The sequence below is a fragment of the Raphanus sativus genome, chromosome 2, assembly GCF_000801105.2.
Source record: "Raphanus sativus cultivar WK10039 chromosome 2, ASM80110v3, whole genome shotgun sequence".
Classification (NCBI taxonomy): domain Eukaryota; kingdom Viridiplantae; phylum Streptophyta; class Magnoliopsida; order Brassicales; family Brassicaceae; genus Raphanus; species Raphanus sativus.
The window spans coordinates 32,400,973-32,419,414 of NC_079512.1; the positions used below are offsets into that span (position 1 = coordinate 32,400,973).

The 18,442-nt window shown below is 35.0% G+C and overlaps 5 protein-coding genes, 1 long non-coding RNA gene and 1 pseudogene across 8 annotated transcripts; 2 read left to right on the forward strand and 5 right to left on the reverse strand.

Annotated features, from left to right (window-relative positions):
• Window positions 1-250: 250 nt before the first annotated feature.
• On the reverse strand, window positions 251-3,309 carry LOC108822391 (uncharacterized). Of its 2 annotated transcripts, XM_018595465.2 has the most exons (9): window positions 2,571-3,309; window positions 2,313-2,397; window positions 2,040-2,225; window positions 1,793-1,960; window positions 1,571-1,708; window positions 992-1,163; window positions 716-890; window positions 420-558; window positions 251-345 (listed from the first exon to the last, which is right to left on the reverse strand). In XM_018595465.2, the coding sequence occupies exons 1-8, from the start codon at window positions 3,074-3,076 to the stop codon at window positions 462-464; spliced, it is 1,527 nt and encodes a 508-aa protein (XP_018450967.1). In that variant the 5' UTR covers window positions 3,077-3,309; the 3' UTR covers window positions 251-345; window positions 420-461. The 2 variants fall into 2 exon arrangements, with proteins under 2 accessions (XP_018450967.1, XP_018450958.1); XM_018595456.2 differs by having other exon boundaries at window positions 251-558.
• Window positions 3,310-3,486: 177 nt separating this feature from the next.
• Window positions 3,487-4,343, forward strand: LOC108839458 (uncharacterized). The gene is made up of 3 exons (XR_008942681.1): window positions 3,487-3,663; window positions 3,755-3,910; window positions 4,072-4,343. It is a non-coding gene; the product is annotated as an uncharacterized LOC108839458 (long non-coding RNA).
• On the reverse strand, window positions 4,235-6,019 carry LOC108819930 (uncharacterized). The gene is made up of 5 exons (XM_018592941.2): window positions 5,416-6,019; window positions 5,204-5,315; window positions 4,930-5,011; window positions 4,781-4,832; window positions 4,235-4,687 (listed from the first exon to the last, which is right to left on the reverse strand). The coding sequence occupies exons 1-5, from the start codon at window positions 5,842-5,844 to the stop codon at window positions 4,535-4,537; spliced, it is 828 nt and encodes a 275-aa protein (XP_018448443.2). The 5' UTR covers window positions 5,845-6,019; the 3' UTR covers window positions 4,235-4,534.
• A 136-nt stretch (window positions 6,020-6,155) lies between these two features.
• On the reverse strand, window positions 6,156-6,930 carry LOC108819941 (uncharacterized). The gene is made up of 2 exons (XM_018592950.2): window positions 6,643-6,930; window positions 6,156-6,487 (listed from the first exon to the last, which is right to left on the reverse strand). Exons 1-2 carry the CDS (start codon window positions 6,868-6,870, stop codon window positions 6,329-6,331), a joined length of 387 nt encoding a protein of 128 aa, XP_018448452.1. The 5' UTR covers window positions 6,871-6,930; the 3' UTR covers window positions 6,156-6,328.
• A 156-nt stretch (window positions 6,931-7,086) lies between these two features.
• On the forward strand, window positions 7,087-8,993 carry LOC108823809 (uncharacterized). Its single transcript, XM_018597094.2, has 8 exons — window positions 7,087-7,291; window positions 7,364-7,457; window positions 7,759-7,878; window positions 7,969-8,017; window positions 8,135-8,234; window positions 8,326-8,387; window positions 8,484-8,542; window positions 8,658-8,993. Exons 1-8 carry the CDS (start codon window positions 7,140-7,142, stop codon window positions 8,760-8,762), a joined length of 741 nt encoding a protein of 246 aa, XP_018452596.1. The 5' UTR covers window positions 7,087-7,139; the 3' UTR covers window positions 8,763-8,993.
• Window positions 8,994-9,175: 182 nt separating this feature from the next.
• LOC108839462 (putative F-box protein At1g53360) lies at window positions 9,176-10,533 on the reverse strand (annotated as a pseudogene).
• A 3,053-nt stretch (window positions 10,534-13,586) lies between these two features.
• Window positions 13,587-15,305, reverse strand: LOC108840863 (putative F-box protein At1g53360). 2 transcript variants are annotated; one of them, XM_056992895.1, is made up of 2 exons: window positions 14,883-15,305; window positions 13,587-14,594 (listed from the first exon to the last, which is right to left on the reverse strand). In XM_056992895.1, exons 1-2 carry the CDS (start codon window positions 15,185-15,187, stop codon window positions 13,712-13,714), a joined length of 1,188 nt encoding a protein of 395 aa, XP_056848875.1. In that variant the 5' UTR covers window positions 15,188-15,305; the 3' UTR covers window positions 13,587-13,711. The 2 variants fall into 2 exon arrangements, with proteins under 2 accessions (XP_056848875.1, XP_018469177.1); XM_018613675.2 differs by lacking the exon at window positions 14,883-15,305 and having other exon boundaries at window positions 13,874-13,998; window positions 14,112-14,828.
• Between the last annotated feature and the right edge of the window lie 3,137 nt (window positions 15,306-18,442).

Below are 18,442 nucleotides of genomic sequence, written 5' to 3' on the forward strand. Positions count from 1 at the left end.
GTTTTCCTTCTCTAACCAATAGGTTGCACAACGTTATTCCTCTTTTCTTTGTCTAACCAATTTGGGAACTTGTGATGTTGAAGATATTATATAAGGTGTTTCTTATAACATTCTTTATACAAACAATCAATTCTCTTAGGTTATTAATAAAACAATGGAATAGAACATGCCAAAAGGAAAACAATTGACTAGATTCTTCCCTTTTCTTTCTTCACTGATACCACTTACATTATCTAATCATCTTAAAAAATAAAACGTAAGATCATCAATAGATTTATAAAGAAAACCTCAAAAGGATTGAGAAGGCTGTTCCATATATTCGTTTTCACTTAGGTCACATCCAGCCTGTATATTTAAGAGGTTCAAGATTATCATCTATCACCCTAAAGAGTTGTTGAAGAACAAATCTGGAAACTAACACTTAAAACGCCGATGAGTAAAAGCTTTGTTTCCTGCCTGCTCTATTCCTCCTGCAGCTCATATATCTGCATGTATGCTTCCGATAGTTCTACCATCTGTGGAAGCGTCTCTGCAACATGCAGATCCTGCATCTCGTACCTGAATATATAGACACATTAATATCCTCAAATTTTGTAGGTTTTACGCAAATATCTATCTGTTTGAGTCACTTAAATAACATTAACACACGAAACAATTGGCATGCCGATTTCAAGTTTTAAAAGTCACACATTCCTATAGAAGAAAGAAACGTTACCATAGTTCTTGCGACTTCCGCTGCACAAACACTCTGAAATACCCATCCTCTGGCTTCCCGTCATGTACAATGTTGGCGATCAAGTTATACTTTGTACAAGCCTTCTCCCCTTCTGTGGCAGTGGGCAATGATGGTATGTAATCCCTCAGCTCCATGTCTTTCACTGGGAAGTTAACTGTAACATCAACAACAACAAATATTTAGAGTCGTTAAGAAGGCATTATTAGGAATCTTTATAAAACAATAATGTCACATCAGAAGTCTAAAAAGACTCACCCAAGGTAGGGTTCTTCTCCTTGAAGAAGTTGTTCTTCTTGAACCGAACCATATGGAACATCAAGTAAGGAGGAGATTTCGTTACTCGGTATCTCATTCTGGCTAGCCTTGGGCGAACCACCTCTGTCACAGTTTCTCCATCAAACTTCTTCAATAGATCGAATAGAGCAACCTGACCCAACCATCAACGAATTAGCTTCTGCTTACCTCACTTTGCTAGATAAAAACTCAAAGACGCAATAGCAAGCCTTAAAGGCTACTCCAGGCCCGAACCAAAAAAAGGAGTCAGAGAACTTGTCCCTTCCTAACTCATAAAATGGATTCCAAAAAGAAAGAATACTCTAGGACAGCTACAAATCACGAAATCACTAAATAGGTATCAGTGTTATTGTGTCTCAACCAGATGTGACATTTTCATAAAGTGAAAAACTTAATAATTTTCTAACATAGCTCCTCACATATCTTAATTCATAATAATGTCTCTCTTTCAGGAATGCATTATGTATAAGTGACAGAGCAGAATAACTAGCAGGGTTTGAAATAGCCATAACTTAACAGTCTAAAGAAAGATGTGCGTACCTGAGGAATTATGTTTTTCTCCATGACATCTTTGAAAAGAGGAGGCGGTGGCAGATCTAGTCCAAGCATCAGAAAAGGCATCCTGGAGACTTCTTTGTTTTCATTACCTTGATACTCTCTCACAACTTCTAATTCACCCTGTAATGGTTAGCAGATAACATTAACATGCAACCAATTATATCAAACTACATTATGTTAACGTGTCAAAGGACAGACAAATACCTGGAAGCACTGGTGGATGATACTGATGGCGTCCTTTGACGTGCGGAGATCTATGTGCAAAGTGTTGAGGAGCCACGACATAAACTCTACTGGATCTGACTGCTGGCCTATCCTGAATCGTTTCTTACTGGCTTTCATGACAGCTTGCAGGAACTCATGTGGACTTACCTGTTGACGGAAAGGTAAACATGGATTGCATGAAAAAAAAATACTAAAAACGTGAATGGGCATATGAATTGAGTCAGACCTGTCCTTTGAAGTTTCGAGCATGCCAAATCTTTCGAGTGAGTTCCCCAAAGCGGTGAACAAGAGGAGACTTGCAATGCTGATAGTTGTCGGGAATAAGGAAAAAGTTTCGTAGAGGAGTAACTCTCATCAAGGATTGGATTGTAACGTTCACAAACTCAGTCTTTTGTATGTTGTTCAACCCTACCTATATTGTATACAAGGTAAAAAGTGACTTTTAGGAGACAAACTAACTCAAAAACAAAAAACTGTGCTTAAGGAGAGAGAGGACTACCATTCCCGGAAGATAGTCAGAGCCATCAAGAGCCCTAGACCACTGCTTATTCCTATCAAGCTCTTCTACTTGTGCCCTACTAAACCTGTAAACGAATACCACCATCGCCTTGATAAGAAGGAACTAAAAACAAAATTTGGTAAAACCATGTAACTGATTTGAGACGACAGTCAAAAATACATTTAATTTGTTAATCACTTGCAAAAGCCTTAGACGTTAACAAATCAAGGCAGTAACAAGTAGCAGTCAACAACATACCTTGGGTTTAAAACATGACGAATGTCATCCAAAGAAGGATCATTGATCTCGTAACTATCAGGAAGACAATAAACCTTCTCGGTGAGAAGATTGATGTAAACGTGGTGCCCAGCTTCCAAGCTATGTGTATAAGCAGGAGACTTCCTGCTTCTTCCTTGGAAGTACTTGCCGCATACGAGACACGCATACACATTCAAATTCGACAAGGTCACCGAGCAAGCCCTCTCGAAATCAAAATCCAAGACCTGACGATTAACAGTATCAAGATAAGGGCAATCTCTACGGACTTCAACATGGCGTGAATGTTTGCCCCGACCCTTGGAGGAGGCATCATCTTCGTCGTCATCGAGCTCCTCCACTTGACCTTCTCCGATTCTGTTCTTCTCCTCTACTTTCGCAGCTCCGTTATTATCCGCTTCCTCTCCATCCTTTATCACTCTCTTCCGCTTCGCAGCAGCTCTCTCTTCCTCAAGACCACCGTTCTTAACTTCTCTCTCGTTCTTCATCCTCGAGATTTTACTTACGCAAGTCGATTCGAAACCCTAGAACACACAGAACATCAGCCGATAAACGAGATCCTTCAACAGAGAAAAGCAGCAGTGATTCTTCAATAGAAACACGTTTGGACTTCAATCAGAGAGCTCGAAGGTCGTGTATCTATCTGCTCGAGGAGATACCTCGTTATCGAAATTTTTCCCGAGAAAGCAGACTCGATCCGAAGGCTGAATGAATGGTGCGAGGATCTGATAACAAACAATCATAAATCAGGCTTTTATATTTTATTTTTGGCCCAGGCCCAATAGCGAGATTAAGGTTTTTCACCAATTACCGACATTCAAACTCGGTTGGTATATCAAAACCAACAGTGAAGGGCATATTCGTCTTCCCTGACGTTATAAAGAGAGAGATAGAGAGGCAGCGAAGAAGAGAGAGAAAGAGACTAGTGTAAGAGAGAGAGAGGGGAAGCACAGTAAATCAGGGGTATTTTTTTTTTTTTTCCTCTGCTAATAAAGGGAAGTTTTGAGTTCTGTAGTCATTGTCAAATGTCAAGGGAAGTTGCTTGCTAAGCATATTCTCCCGCTTGACCCATCGAGTAATGACTGTTTTTGAATAACTCTTGCTGTGACTTTCCTGTCCTTGGTTGGTTCAATGTTACTGACCGTTTTGAATACTCTTTCTGGCAGAGGACTCTGGTCAAGTGAAACGGGCAAAAGCTGAGGTGGAGACTAAGACAGAGACTGAGACTGAGACCACAGACCCTGTTAGTTCAACTTCAACTGTTGCGTTATCTTGGATGTTAAGGCATTTCAGCTGTGGGGTTAATGAGATGCTTAGACGCCGTATGTACAAAACGTCTTGATATCTTCTGGTTCTGACTTCATTAACTAGGAACTACTAGTGTAGTTGAAGCTTGATTTCTTTCACACATTATGATATCTTATATATCAGCATTGTTCGAGAAACATTGCGATTGACTTTCTGTATCGTAACGCTCATGCAGGTGTGTAGAAATCCGAGAAGGAAGAAAAGACCATTTTTCACTTTTAACTTCCTTTAAAGCTATGTTCATGTTCTGCTTCTTTGTTTATTAGTTGATTGTGTATCAAAATGGCTTAGGTTCATATTGTATTTAAGGCGTAGATGTTTTGTACTTGAGGCCAATTACCCATGAATGTTTTAGGAAAAAGGTAAAAAAGATAACATGTGTCTAACTATGTTTTACCGTTTAAAAATATTTGCATCTTACCAATGTGTGTAAGCTATGACTCTGATTGGAAATATTGTGCATCCTCAAAAAATATTTGCATCCTTACTGATGCCTTAAACAATTCGATTTGAACTGTTACACTGAACATTCGTTTGATCGAAAAATATTTGCATCCTTACTGATAGAAAGAAGCCTTATACTCAATGCTTCTCTTTATTTTGATATCTTCCATGGTATTTCCTGTGTGGTTTTAGTCTTATTGTCTTGGTTGTGTGAAGTAGAAAGCGACTGCAGCAAGCAACAGAAGAGCAAGAAGCAGAACTGTCATTGCCTGTCTCCTTATGTTTTCTACTGGTCTTAAGAAAGTGACCATCTTCTCAGCCAAGCTCACTGCAAAAGCCATACTTCTCTGCAACAAGCCAACAGCACATGTAAGTATGTCACATTATAATCTTATGAACATGTACAAGATGTGATGAGACTAATATTTGATCAGGCTCACTAGTCTAAGAGGCTCAACGTGGAAGATTGGTTCCATAAACATCTCCACATTCCTGCATTTGTTTTTGTTGTTTATTAAGATGGTCATGAATCACAGGTTATATAATCGAAATGATAACATGCTTTAAACAGGACTAATGATTGACTAACTTTATCAACAGTTTTCCCTGGTAGATATGGCAAATGTGGAAACTCACTCCCTTCCCCAATTGTATGTTTGATTTCTCCCATTCTGTGATTACACGTAACCATTTCAATCGTATTGGTTAGTTTTTGGTATAGAAGATATGGAAGACTTGTGGCAGTTTGGTATGCTGGGAGAGCTTTGAAAGGGGTTGACGATTCCATAACCGAGCCAAATAGGATCAGCTAAGGGTGGATATAGAGTCATCCCGGATTTGGAATGTGGGAGGAAGAGACTAACCGAGTTGCCATTGAACACCGACGGTCATGCCATCTTTGGAGGTTGGTCTAACAATAATCTTGATATCTTTCCCCAGGTTCATCATCAACCAGTAGAAGAAAGCCATCACTTGCTGCAATTAAGAAGACCACCATGGCACATTTACAAAAAAAAAAAAATAGAAACCTCTCTATAAGATTCATTGCTGCAAAACGTAATATGTTTTCTTTTACCTTCTTGCCTTGTAAGAGTCGGTAAGAAGATAATAAGTTGCAAAAGCATTGACATTCATCTCCAATAACTTCTGAAATTCCATTGATGTTTCGGTCTTTGATGTCGGTGTATAGTTTTAGAACTGCCTCCTCTGCTCGACACTCGTCTTTGTCCTCCTCCTCCACTGGATAGTCTTCTGTGTCATCGTCCTCTCCTGCATAGTGTACCTTCTCCTCGTCCTTTTCTTTCTCATCTTCATCTTCTAGTTTTCTTGCTCTTGTGAGATGCTTCAAACTCTTTTGGTTCGAGTGTAATCGCAAACTTTGATTGACATAACCCTTGCGACTCGGCGTTAACACGTGAGATCTGTTGTAATCCGAGCATGAATTTATCCCTGCACATAATTTAGAAGAAACAGTTTGTGTAATAGACAAATACGATGATGCCATTGGCTTATAAATTAGATTAGTTCTGCTGATTACAATAAGATTACAAATTCTTTATAATAGTTTGGTAAAGAAAGAGGAAAGATTTGATTTATGTTATAGCTAAGTCGAGTGTGGAAGAAACGAATCAATAAATGTTTTAGTTTGTTGGACAGACAAAGCAAAGCGATTAAAAACATCTTGCAATTATATGCAACCAAATGTCGGAAGGTAAGAATCTTTTCTGACAGTCTTAACGGGACTTTTGTCTAAAATGCCATTAGGCTAATTATGTTTCGTTTTCAACGCGCCAGACCAAGCACCAAGATCCAAACTTAAATAAAACAAAACTCCATTGCATAAACGAAAAGCGTTCAACATAAAAGACGAAACTACACCAAGAGATTAAGTAGAGATTTGTAAAAAACACAGTTCCTTAGTTGCACAAATGAAAAACATCATCAGTCAGAGCCTTAAAGAGACTCTTCATACCGAGACACCCAATCCCTTAGATTAGAAGCTTCTCAATAGCATCCTTGAGCTGCTGAATCTGTGACTTCAACTGGCTTGCGTCGTTTGATGTAACTGAACAAGCGATCACAGGTCTTGTCACTCCACATGCTCTTCCCAACGCTTGTTTCGATGGTACAAACACATACGGCACATTCTACAGAGACAGAGAGAGAGAGAGTTTAGTTAAAAAAAAACAGACCACATACAAAATCTTGATAACTAGTTTTCATAACACTAATGAAACAGACAGCTAAAAAAGCTAATGATGGCATGTGTAATAAAAAACGCAGCTTGGAAGAGATAGTAAACCTTGTCTTCGGCAAGGAGAGGAAGATGGAGAAGAATCTCGAGCGGCTCAGCATCGGCAGCCATAACGACGAACTCAGAGATCCCACGGTTCAAAGTCTTTGTAGCTTCGTTAGCTCCCTTCTTCAGCTGCTTGTAGTTCGTAGCCTGTTGAACAAGATCCAGTATCGTTATGGCTAGCTGAGAATCAGCTAACGGATACGCCTTAGGGTTCACTGCTTCCACCGTCATCTTCGTCTTTTTTTTTAGCTCGGAGAAGAAAAGCGACGATGAGGAGAAAGAGGGATTAGGGTTTTAACAGTTTTGTCTTAGGGATCTCTCTATATACCAAATGATTCGAGTCGGTCCAAACGTAAACCGAGTTGAAAAAATCAAAATCGAAATTCTCATTTCGGTTCAGTTTTATTAATCCGGTCTAATAAATAACCGGTTCAATATGGTTAAATCAGTTCCTCATATCACCTGACCGGATCGAGAGAGCTCGGAGAAGAGAATTATCAATGGCGGAAGATCTGGTTCTCGACACGGCGATCAGAGACTGGGTTTTGATCCCTCTCTCCGTAGTGATGGTTCTCATCGGTGTTCTCCGCTACTTCGTCTCCAAGCTCATGCGTTCGTCTCCGACTCCCGATGCGAAGATGGTCAAAGAAGGGTTACTCATCCTCTCCTTCTCTTTCACCTTATGTGTAGATTGGATCGTCTAATTAGGGTTATGTGTTTGCAGACAAGTTGTGATTAGGGCACGGAATCTCAAGGCAGGTGCCAATTTCATCCCGCCTAAGTCCTTTCGAGCTCGGAGATTCTACTTCAGCAACGAGGTATGCTTCTTCTTTGCCTTCAGGAGCAACAAGTTTATAGTATTATTCACTCTGTGATCTGATCTGATTTGTATGACTGTGTAGAATCAGCTCTCTTCCGTTTCCTGACATTTATGTTCCTTATTACTTACTAGTTGCGTTGCGTTCATCTTTTGTCACGTTGAAAGCTTTAAGCTTGACTCTTTTTTTTAAATGGGACTTGATTGCAGTGTATACCAGCAGTATCGTTTCTCGCTAGTGTATAGTTTGTGTGCCATTTGAGTTAAGGAAGAGTTAGAAAATAAGTGTTGCTTTGATGTAGGAAAACGGATTGTTACATGTTCCTAAGGACCAAGCTCAAAACCCACAAGCTCAGATGTTTTCTGATCCTAACATGGCCATGGATATGATGAAGAAAAATCTGTCAATGATTATACCACAGGTAAAGTAGATTTTGGATCCATCTCTCTTTAGTTTTTTTTCATCAGTAAATTTGAAGAAAAAAAAACTAATGTATTCTACCATCTGCCAGACGCTCACTTTTGCATGGGTCAACTTCTTCTTCTCTGGATTTGTTGCAGGTTTTGTTACCTCCTTTTAGCTTCAGAGATACATTATTGTTTGTGTTTATCACCTGCTTTACTCTTAACTCTCTACAATGCCTATAGTTTCTGAAACTTTCTGATATTATCTTACAGCCAAAATACCATTTCCGCTTACTCAGAGATTCAGGTCAATGTTACAGAACGGTATCGACTTGAGCACTGTTGATGTTAGCTATGTGAGCAGCCGTTCATGGTATGTATCTAGTTAACACGGAGAATGGCACATGTCTGTTTTCTATGCGGGGTTGTGCTCCCATTCATGAGCTTATTTGTCTATGTCTCAGGTACTTTTTGAACTTGTTTGGACTAAGAGGCTTATTCAGCCTCATTCTTGGAGATGAAAATGGTTAGTGTTAACGTATACCACTTCACACAATTTTAGGCTACTCAAGTTCGTGGTGAATACTCTTAAGTCATTGCAAGTATTGTGTTTCTTATGTAGCAATTGATGACACGCAAAGAATGATGCAAATGGGTGGATTTGGTTTTGATGCATCAAAGGTATCTATAACACGAACCTTGTAGACTTTCTTGAATCATCATCCTACACTGTTCATTCTGGTCTTGGTCCAAACCTGATTATTGTACCATTCCATTTGCAAATTGGTGGCCACAGAACTTGAGCGCAGAGAAGGACGGTCTCGACATTATTCAACATGAATGGGCCTTACCACGATTCGAGCACCGTGCAGAATCCGTTTTGAGAAAACTCGTGCACTAGAAACATTCTTGCCTCTGGTCCCCCCCTAGTTCTCTGCTGGTAGCTAGACTCTTCTTTGTGTCTAATGTCCTCCATTGTTTTCATAAACATCGTCTACCACATTTTTTTCAGTGACACCATTTGGTTTAAATCTCTACTGTTATTACATATAGCTGGTGGTTCCAATTTACTTTGGTCCAAAGCAGAGCTGGTTATATATTGGTGCTTATAAGACTTGCTTTTATTTTAAAATGGATCATTAGAAGATTGTGCAAGTTAGATTGAACATATGGAAATTTTGATCTGTTATCAACAAAATCTAAATTGACATTTTCTACAACCATTCGTCTATATGTTTGATGCCATTGCTAAAACGTGTAATCCATTCAAACAATAATTTGGAGGAGATAGAGATAAGAGAAAATAAGTATAAAAAGACGAAAACTATAGAGTTCAAAATCCAAACAAAATAACAGAAAGAGTTGAAAACCAAAGTCTCAAGTAATAATAATATATGAAAGAGCATTTGGACGGTGTTACATAGGCCACTTCACATTCTCCACATAGTCTAGATAGGTCGTAATCCATATAGAACGATGCTGCTTCAAATCGTCAAATCCCTGAATATTGACTTTTCTAAAAGTTCCACTTTCCAAATTGTAGAAGGTAAAGTAGAGTGAACGTGGTGGTGAGTTGTCGTATGACGACCACCACACAAATTCACCTGTACCAGTCATTCCAACAAAGCTGCTATATCTGATCATGTTTCCCCCCAAAGGAGACGGTTCGTACAAATGCTTGGACCATTTATGATTTTCAGCATCTTCTAGAACCCAAAACATAAGCCAATCTTCAGCACTATACTCGTGTAGACCTAATTTACCTTTGTAATTGAACAAATTCGAATTACCCGTATAATAAGAACGTGCCGTTTCTTCGTCGTCTGTGTAGATAAACCTGAACTCCTCAGAACCCACGTCGAAGCAAACTATCGTAGAATAATGTTCGAACCAACCTCCGAAATATAAAACACCATTTTATGCATATTTCATTACTTATCCAATTGCTTTTCACGAAATGGAATTTGGGTTCGACCGGTCTCCAAAAACGCTTTCCAGGCCCCAGTGTCAAAACCCTATGAGCACTGTCTCTATCTCCAGAACAACGTGAAGCGGTCAAACACAACACTTTGAACTCTTTTCCCTTGGGATCATAGCCTAAATACATCCCAACAACCTTCTCATTCGCTACTGTGTCCAGGTAATTACTCTTAGCAAGCAAATTCTTTTCTTTTAAAAAAACCACTCTGGGCAAGGTTCTGAACTCTCCCGTGGCGGGGTTACAAATCACCTTTTTTCTCCCTCCATGAAGCAAGACCAGTCCACAAACCGGTGTACTTGTGGAAGATGCAACTTGTTTGGGAAAAGACTTATGAGGGGTGGCTACAAGGGTTGAGTTATCGTCTGGATTATGAGGCTGAAGTGTAGAGTATAGAAACAACTTACCATCAACTTTGAAGGTGAACAAGAGCCGTGGACGAGTGGAAGATTTTGTCAGAAACAGCTCAGTGAAATCTTGACGGCGGAATATGAACGCCCACGATTTTGATACGCAACGAAACCTAGCTATGGACTTTGTCGGGAGAAGAGAGAGTATATCGATGACCAGATCAACTGGGATAAGGTTCGATGATTGCGTTTCATGTCGGCAGAACTGCGGTTTCAACATTTTTACGGGGGATGGATTTTGCAATCCTAGAAAATGTTGTACGTAGGGTTTGCGAATTTTATAAGTTGATAGGTTTTTGTGCATATATATATATATATATATATATATATATTGACTTATAGATTCTATCATTATTTCTATAGATTTTTATAGATTCATATTAACTTTGTTTTAGAAAATATCATCCTTTTGTAAAAGTAAACATATGATTTTCTTTTTCTAAAATTTTGCAATAATTAGTCTCTTCGAATAAAATATGTTTTTATAAACGTTTACTTGGTTATAATTAAAATAAGAGAATAATGATATAAATATAATTACGCTAATATGGTAAAATAACTTATGCTATCTTATTTAACTATTAGTTATTGTGATTTCTGTGTGGCTCTTAATACAATTTTGTTACATAAAAGAACTAGGTGTTTTGTCCGCACATGCGGACATAATCGTTTTACTAATAATTATTAATATACGTATTATGATTTAAACATTATAATAACTAAGTCTTTATATTCTTAATCATTTTAGTTTTCTTCGACTTTTATTTCGGTCTACTTCTCCTTGACACAAAATAAAACTATAAAACTATGAGATCATAAGAGCATAATTACATATCAAATATTCCACACAATAAAATAAAGTAAGAATATGAATTTTTTGGTCATTCTTAATATACTTTGTATTTTTGAACCAGAAACATGTATTAAGTTACAAAAAACACTAAAACACACAAATCCAAGTAAGAACAAAATAAATAAAAAGTAAATAAAGTTCAATGATAATTCAGAAGAAAACTTTTTTTTTTTAAACTAATTGAGATAATGACAATATTTCATTGTTTTACTTAATCAATATATACGTTGAATTACCTTAATATTTCATAAGTTTACTTTTAATAAAATAAAAAATAGATAATGGTAGTTTTATTATTTAAGTTAAATTTATGGCTAATTATATAAATTAAAAATATATTTACTTTTGCTGTGTTAGAAACTAAACCATTAAACACATGTTCATAACATGATTATTACATATACAACTCTCTAAACTTAATATCAAAGCATATTTGTGTTATAGATTAAACAGTAATAAAATATATACGTGAAATAACTTTCAAGTAATTCAGAATACCTAATTCATAATTCCAAATTCCATGTAATAAAACCTATTTGCTCATAATCTTTCAATCATATAAAGTTTAAAACATCTTATATCATATGAAAATAAGAATTGGTCTTAACTTTTTAAAAAATAATTATTATTGTAATTCCAATTAGAAAGTTTGAAATAGTTATATTATTTAAATTAATAAATTAATGATTTAAGCTAAAACTAATAATAATCTTGTGAAATTTAAAATAATTATAATCATAATTCCAATTAGAAAGTTCAAAATATTTATATTATTTAAATTAATAAATTAATTAGAAAGTTCAAAATATTTATATTATCTAAATTAATAAAGTTATGATTTAATCTAAAAACTAATAAGAATATGAAAAATAAGCAAAATTAGCTAAAATCATGGAGAATGTGATAAATCAATAAAATCACTTCATAAATAATAAATTAATAAATTGATGATTTAATCTAAAAACTAATAAGAATATGACAAATAAGCAAAGTTAGCTAAAATCATGGAGAATGTGACAAATAAGCAAAATCACTTCATAAATAATAGTATAGATTTAAGCTAAAACTAATAATAATCTTGTGATATCTATACTATAATCGTAATTCCAATTAGAAATTTCGAAATATTTATATTATTTAAATTAATAAATTAATTAGAAAGTTCAAAATATTTATATTATCTAAATTAATAAATTTATGATTTAATCTAAAACTAATAAGAATATGAAAAATAAGCAAAATTAGTTAAAATTCATGGAGAATGTGGTAAATCAACAAAACCACTTCATAAATAATAAATTAATAAATTGATAATTTAATCTAAAAATTAATAAGAATGTGACAAATAAGCAAATTTAGCTAAAATCAAGGAGAATGTGACAAATAAGCAAAATCACTTCATAAAATAAATTAATGATTTAAGCTAAAACTAATAATAATCTTGTGAAATATATACTATAATTTTAATTCCAATTAGAAATTTCAAAATATTTATATTATTTAAATTAATAAATTAATTAGAAAGTTCAAAATATTTATATTATCTAAATTAATAAATTTATGATTTAATCTAAAAACTAATAAGAATATGACAAATAAGCAAAATTAGCTAAAATCATGGTGAATGTGATAAATCAACAAAATCACATCATAAATAATAAATTAATAAATTGATGATTTAATCTGAAAACTAATAAGAATATGACAAATAAGCAAAGTTAGCTAAAATCATGGAGAATGTGACAAATAATCAAAATCATTTCATAAATAATAGTATAGATATGCAAAAGGTTTTGTTTTCTGGTACTAAACATGGCCATGGATATGATAAAATATGATTTTTTGTGCAACTATGATAAAATATGATATGATTTTTTTTTTTTTTTTTTTGCCATCTGACGATCGGAGAAATCAGTCGATGATTATACCACAGGTTAGATTTATCTCTTGGTGTTATCAGTAAATTTGTAAGACTAATAAATTCTACAATTTCCCAGACGCTCACTTTGCATGGGTCAACTTCTTCTCTGGATTCGTTGCAGGTTTGTTTTTTCTCCTTATTGTTTTGTGTTTATCACCTCCTTTGCTCTTAACACTCTACAATGCCAATAATATCCGAACCTTCCTAATCTCATCTTACAGCCAATATACCTTTTCCGCTGACTCAGAGATTCAGGTCAATGTTACAGAACGGTACTGACTTGAGCAAGGTCGGTGTTAGCTATGTGATAGCCGTTCGTGGTATGTATCTAGTTACATCAAGAATGTCACATGTCTTTTTTCTATGCGGGGTTTGCTTACATTCGTGAGCTTATTCGTTCATGTCTCAGGTACAGATGTACTTCTTGAACTTGTTTGGACTAAGAGGCTTATTTAGACTTATTGTTGGAGATGGAAATGGTTAGTTTTCACGCACTGCTACTTAACACCAGTTTCTTGAAAACTCTCTCGTTTTGGAGCGTACTCAATGTCGAGGTGAAATATGCTTTCAATGCTCACCTTAGAGAAAAAACTATAAAGTTTGAATCCAAATCCAAACAACGTTAAATAACATAATAGAGTTGAAATCCAAAGTCTCAAGTAATGATATATGAAAGCATTGAACACAGTTACATAAGCCACTTCATATTCTCCACATAGTCTACATAGGTATCAATAAATATATAATCATCCTCAACCTCTTCAGACTCGTCAAATCCCTGAACATTGACTTTTGTAAAAGTTTCACTTTCAGAATTGTAGAAGGTAAGGTAGAGAGTGTTTGGTGGTTCGCGGTATGACCACACAAATTTACCTGTACTAGTCATTCCAACGAACCTCCTATATGCGATCATGTTATTCTCCAAAGGAAACAGTTGGCAGATATGCTTGGTCCATTTATGATTTTCAGCATCTTCTATAACCCAAAACACAATCCTATTAATTTTAGACCAAAGCTTCTCCCGATGATATATACCTAATCTACCTTTGTAGTTGAACAAAACCAAAGAACACAAAGAAGTAGAATACCTCATTTCTCTGTTTGTGTTGATAAAGCTGAACTTCTCAGACCCGACGTTGAAGCAAACTATCTTAGAAGAATCTCCGAAATATAAAACACCATTTATGCATATCTCATTACTTATTATATAGTTTTCCTCAAAATGGAATTTGCGTTCGACCGGTCTCCAAAAACGTTTTCCAGGCCCTAGTGTCAAAACCTGATGAGTATTGTCTCTAACTTCATAAGGTGAAGCGGTCGTAGTCATACACAACACTTTGAACTGTTTGCCCATCGGATCATAGCCTAAATACATTCCCACAATCTTGTCTCTCGCTTCTGTGTCCTTAGCAAGTAAATTCTTTTCTCTCAGAAGCACTTTGGGCAAGGTTAGGAACTCTCCCGTGGCAGGGTTACAGACCACCCGCATCTTTCTTCTCCATCCCTGAATCAGGACCAGTCCACACACCGGTGTACTTGCATCAGATGGAAAATATTCAGGAAAAGACATAGAGCATCTCCATTGAGAACTCTTAAGAGGGGTTCACACATTTTTCAAAAAAAAATTATATTAAAATAAGCAAATTTTGTGAACCTCTCTCTTGCAAAGTTCTTCCAGGTGAACCCCTCTCTCCTGAGGTTCATCACTGTAGCGTGGGCCCCACGTATCGTGGCGGGCCACGATTAGTCTATTTTTTTATTTTTTTAAGAAAAAAAAATCAAAAAAAAAAGTAAAAAAAATTAATAATTAAAAATTGAAAAGGTGAACCCCAAGAAAGGGTTCACCAATGGAGATGCTCTTATAACGGGTGGCTACAAGGGAAGAGTTATCATCATCTGGATTATGAGGCTGATGTGTAGAGTATAGAAACAACTTGCCACCAACTTTGAAGGTGAACAAGAGCCGTGGACGAGTGGAAGAGGTTGTCAGAAACAATTCAGTGAAATCACAACGACGAAGGATGGATGCCCAGAATTTTGATACGCAACGAAACCTAGCTATGGACTTTGCGGGGACAAGAGAGAATATATTGATGAGTAGATCAACTGGGATTAGGTTTGATGATTGTGATGTTTCATGTATGGAGAACTGCTGTTTCAACATTTTCACGGGGGATGGATTTTGGCTTTGCAACCCTAGAAGAGAAATTTACTGGGAGATGATCAGAAATTGATTTGTTCGTGACAATTTTATAAGCAAACCCTAACGGGGCTCTTCTTGGAATTTGTGAATAAAAGCTTAATACTAAATGGGCTCTTGTTACAAGTCTCAATTTAGAACCTCGTATTGATCTGCGTGATTTGTTCTCGTAAATTATCCCAACTGATGTATATTTCAGTTTAATGGTTTGATGAACCAACTGAGTAAATTTCAGTGAATTTAAAATCAAAACGTGCGCGTGAACTAATTTATTGAAACTATTCGTCTCTTCTTTATGAACCAACTGAGTAAAGCCCAGATGCTAAATTCACTTCAGCTGAGTTTTATGAAATCAAATCTCTTTGATATTATTTCTCACTGACTTGACATAACATAACGTATCAATATGTGAATAGCTTGTGCTTCCTTTTGAATGTTGCAAAGCTCTCTCTGTGTTGTTCTATGATTGTGTAACTAAATTTGCAGGATGATTAAATACGCTGCTTTTTCTTTAAATCAATGCATCAACGTTTAACGCCATAACTAAAGTTCTCAAATCAATTAGGCCGAGAATGCCAAATCGAGTTCACGGGAACACGCCATGCGTATATAATTTACGTGATAAAGGAAGTAAGTAACATGTCAAATCTCTATAATTGATGTGATATAATTGTTAAAGTCATAAGTTTCTGAAAATCATATTATTGTAATTGGATTTATATTAGAGATATGTTGGGCCGGAAGATGTGTATCTTACGGACCAAGACTGCGAAGCCCATGAAACTCATGAAAACCCTAAATACTGAAAGGAAAGACTTGAAGATCATTTTAATCTTAAGATATTCTTAGTATATTTACATTAACGTTTAGAAAAATTATCATTATCTAGTATTAACATGATGTTAATGTTACTACTATATATATGGATCTTGTATTCTCATATCAAACACAACATAATAATATATCTTTTATATTTACTTTACATGGTATCAGAGCAGTCGATTCTTAGGGATCAAAATTAAAACTTCCGCAAGTTTTAAGATTTGATGATGCTTATTATCGTTGGTGTTGGCGATGTTGAAGATGATGATGATACCGATAATGAAGATGGTGCGCAGCCGACCACATGATCACGTTCCATAAAGTCAATTGGTTTTAGTTAAATGGTTTTGGTTTTTTAGTTGTCTGATTATTATTTTTTTTTGTTTGTTCGGGTGAGTGCAAGAGAATACGAAGGTTTTAGTAATGCTAAGGGTTTATGGTTTCACATGGGTTATTGTTATCTAAGATTTTCTATAGTTTAGAATTTCTTAAGATGTTTGTTGTTATTCCATAATTTGGGATTTATTGGTTATAGTTTAACCATTACGGGGGAGTTCTAGTTGAACGCTCATGTTTTTAGGTCCGTTTTAGTCCAAGTTACGGACTGTCCAAGTTAAAAACAATTATTTGTGGTGATGCAGTTGCACCCACGGGATGTATTCTTATTGTCAAGACCAAAGAAGAGCTGAAGTTGTCATCCCTTATTGTCTAAGTCGAAGTTTACTTCCGAAGAAATCTACTGATTTATTTTCCTCGACATAGTGTCCACGACATACGTGGTCTGCTTTATGATTGCAGATTTGCGTGTTGCATCCCACATTTGTCGTGCGGAGGAGTATTAGAGATATGTTGGACCGGAAGATGTGTATCTTACGGACCAAGACTGCGAAGCCCATGAAACTCATGAAAACCCTAAAGACTGAAAGGAAAAACTTGAAAATCATGTTAATCTTAAGATATTCTTAGTATATTTACATTAACGTTTAGGAAAGTTATCATTATCTAGTATTAACATTATGTTAATGTTACTACTATATATATGGATCTTGTATTCTCATATCAAACACAACACAATAATATATCTTTTATATTTACTTTACAATTTATCTCAATTTTGGCAATAAAATAAGGTTGAACATGCCAAAGATGGTTCACGGGCAGCGTCTTCTGGTTACGGGAGAGATCTGAAATCGAATTATGTCTCCCACATATCTTCATTATTCATTTAGTAGTAGTTTGTCAAAAGTGAAAAAAGTCTCCTTTGCTGGCACGCACAGATGTGTCAACAGTGGTTGGAGTATCAACCCGGATCAAGTTGATCTATCCAAAAAAAAAAAAGTTGATCGATCATGGACGGATCTACAAAATAATTTGATATGTGACATTAATATATAAATTTATGTTATATAAATATTATTAAATTAATTAATTTTAAAAAATAAATTAGTCATTAATTTTTCAAAATGAATAAAATATAAAAGAGATAATTTCTTTGTTATTTTAAATAATCATTTTCAATAATATCATTAGATTGTATATGCACATAGTAGTTTCATAATAAAAAAAAATCTTTTAATTTTTATTTCTTTTATGTTGAAAGTAAAATTAATAATTTTTTTTGTCAAAGTTAAATATCAATAAATTATGAGTTTTATTTGAAAATGGTAACATTAAAAAAATGACTGAAATACTATAAGTTGAATAATATTTTTTTTAAAAAAAAGTCCAATAAAAATATTTTAGTGTTTGAGTCTATGGATTATTGTTTAGGGTTTACTATTTAAAGGATAAGCTTAGATTTATAAATTTATATAAATAATTTAAGAGATTTAGTTTAGTTCTCAGAAAACAGTCATTTCATATCCAAGATATCGCCATATGTTCAATTCATATCTACTTATATGATTCTGTCAAAGTATACCTGAACTTATATGACTCTACCAAAACATACCCGATTTATAAATTTTCGGAGAAATTATACACCAGTTGCCACATCAGCTGCCACATCATTTATTTATGTTCGTGTGGATGTTACGTCAGCTACTTTTGCTTACGAAAATGCTATGTGTACAATTTTTTTAAAAAAATAAATGTTTAGAAAATGTAAAATTTCATAAATTTTTATTATTTAGTAAATTTTTTTTTTAAAATTTAATTTTATATAAGAGATATATTCGTAAATAGTTCGATTATAAAAATTATATATATATAGCTCAAATTCAGTACTAGTGTTGTAGTCTTGTTACACTTTGTACACGTCTGCTGTGGGCAGCAACAATACCACACTCACGGGCCAAACATAAATTAATTAGTTATTTTATCCTGTATTCACTAGCTATTGAAGCAAATTATAATTTCATAACAAACACTGAAAATTAAAATAACGGAAAAACCGTG

Excerpts from the sequence above, each read along its gene's own strand:
- LOC108822391 (XM_018595465.2), bottom strand. The coding sequence starts at position 3,076 with ATGAAGAACGAGAGAGAAGTTAAGAACGGTGGTCTTGAGGAAGAGAGA. Across the intron at positions 1,961-2,039 it reads CTCGAAACTTCAAAGGACAG|GTAAGTCCACATGAGTTCCT; the intron begins GTCTGACTCAAT and ends TTCCGTCAACAG. Across the intron at positions 891-991 it reads GGAGAAGAACCCTACCTTGG|TTAACTTCCCAGTGAAAGAC; the intron begins GTGAGTCTTTTT and ends TTGATGTTACAG.
- LOC108819930 (XM_018592941.2), bottom strand. The coding sequence starts at position 5,844 with ATGGCATCATCGTATTTGTCTATTACACAAACTGTTTCTTCTAAATTA. Across the intron at positions 4,833-4,929 it reads CAGGGAAAACTGTTGATAAA|GAATGTGGAGATGTTTATGG; the intron begins GTTAGTCAATCA and ends AAACAAATGCAG. Across the intron at positions 4,688-4,780 it reads ACGTTGAGCCTCTTAGACTA|AGAAGTATGGCTTTTGCAGT; the intron begins GTGAGCCTGATC and ends GGCTTGTTGCAG.
- LOC108819941 (XM_018592950.2), bottom strand. The coding sequence starts at position 6,870 with ATGACGGTGGAAGCAGTGAACCCTAAGGCGTATCCGTTAGCTGATTCT. Across the intron at positions 6,488-6,642 it reads CTCTCCTTGCCGAAGACAAG|AATGTGCCGTATGTGTTTGT; the intron begins GTTTACTATCTC and ends CTGTCTCTGTAG.
- LOC108823809 (XM_018597094.2), top strand. The coding sequence starts at position 7,140 with ATGGCGGAAGATCTGGTTCTCGACACGGCGATCAGAGACTGGGTTTTG. Across the intron at positions 7,458-7,758 it reads GATTCTACTTCAGCAACGAG|GAAAACGGATTGTTACATGT; the intron begins GTATGCTTCTTC and ends GCTTTGATGTAG. Across the intron at positions 8,388-8,483 it reads CATTCTTGGAGATGAAAATG|CAATTGATGACACGCAAAGA; the intron begins GTTAGTGTTAAC and ends TTTCTTATGTAG.
- LOC108840863 (XM_056992895.1), bottom strand. The coding sequence starts at position 15,187 with ATGTTGAAACAGCAGTTCTCCATACATGAAACATCACAATCATCAAAC. Across the intron at positions 14,595-14,882 it reads CTTGTAGCCACCCGTTATAA|TATGTCTTTTCCTGAATATT; the intron begins GAGCATCTCCAT and ends ATGGAGATGCTC.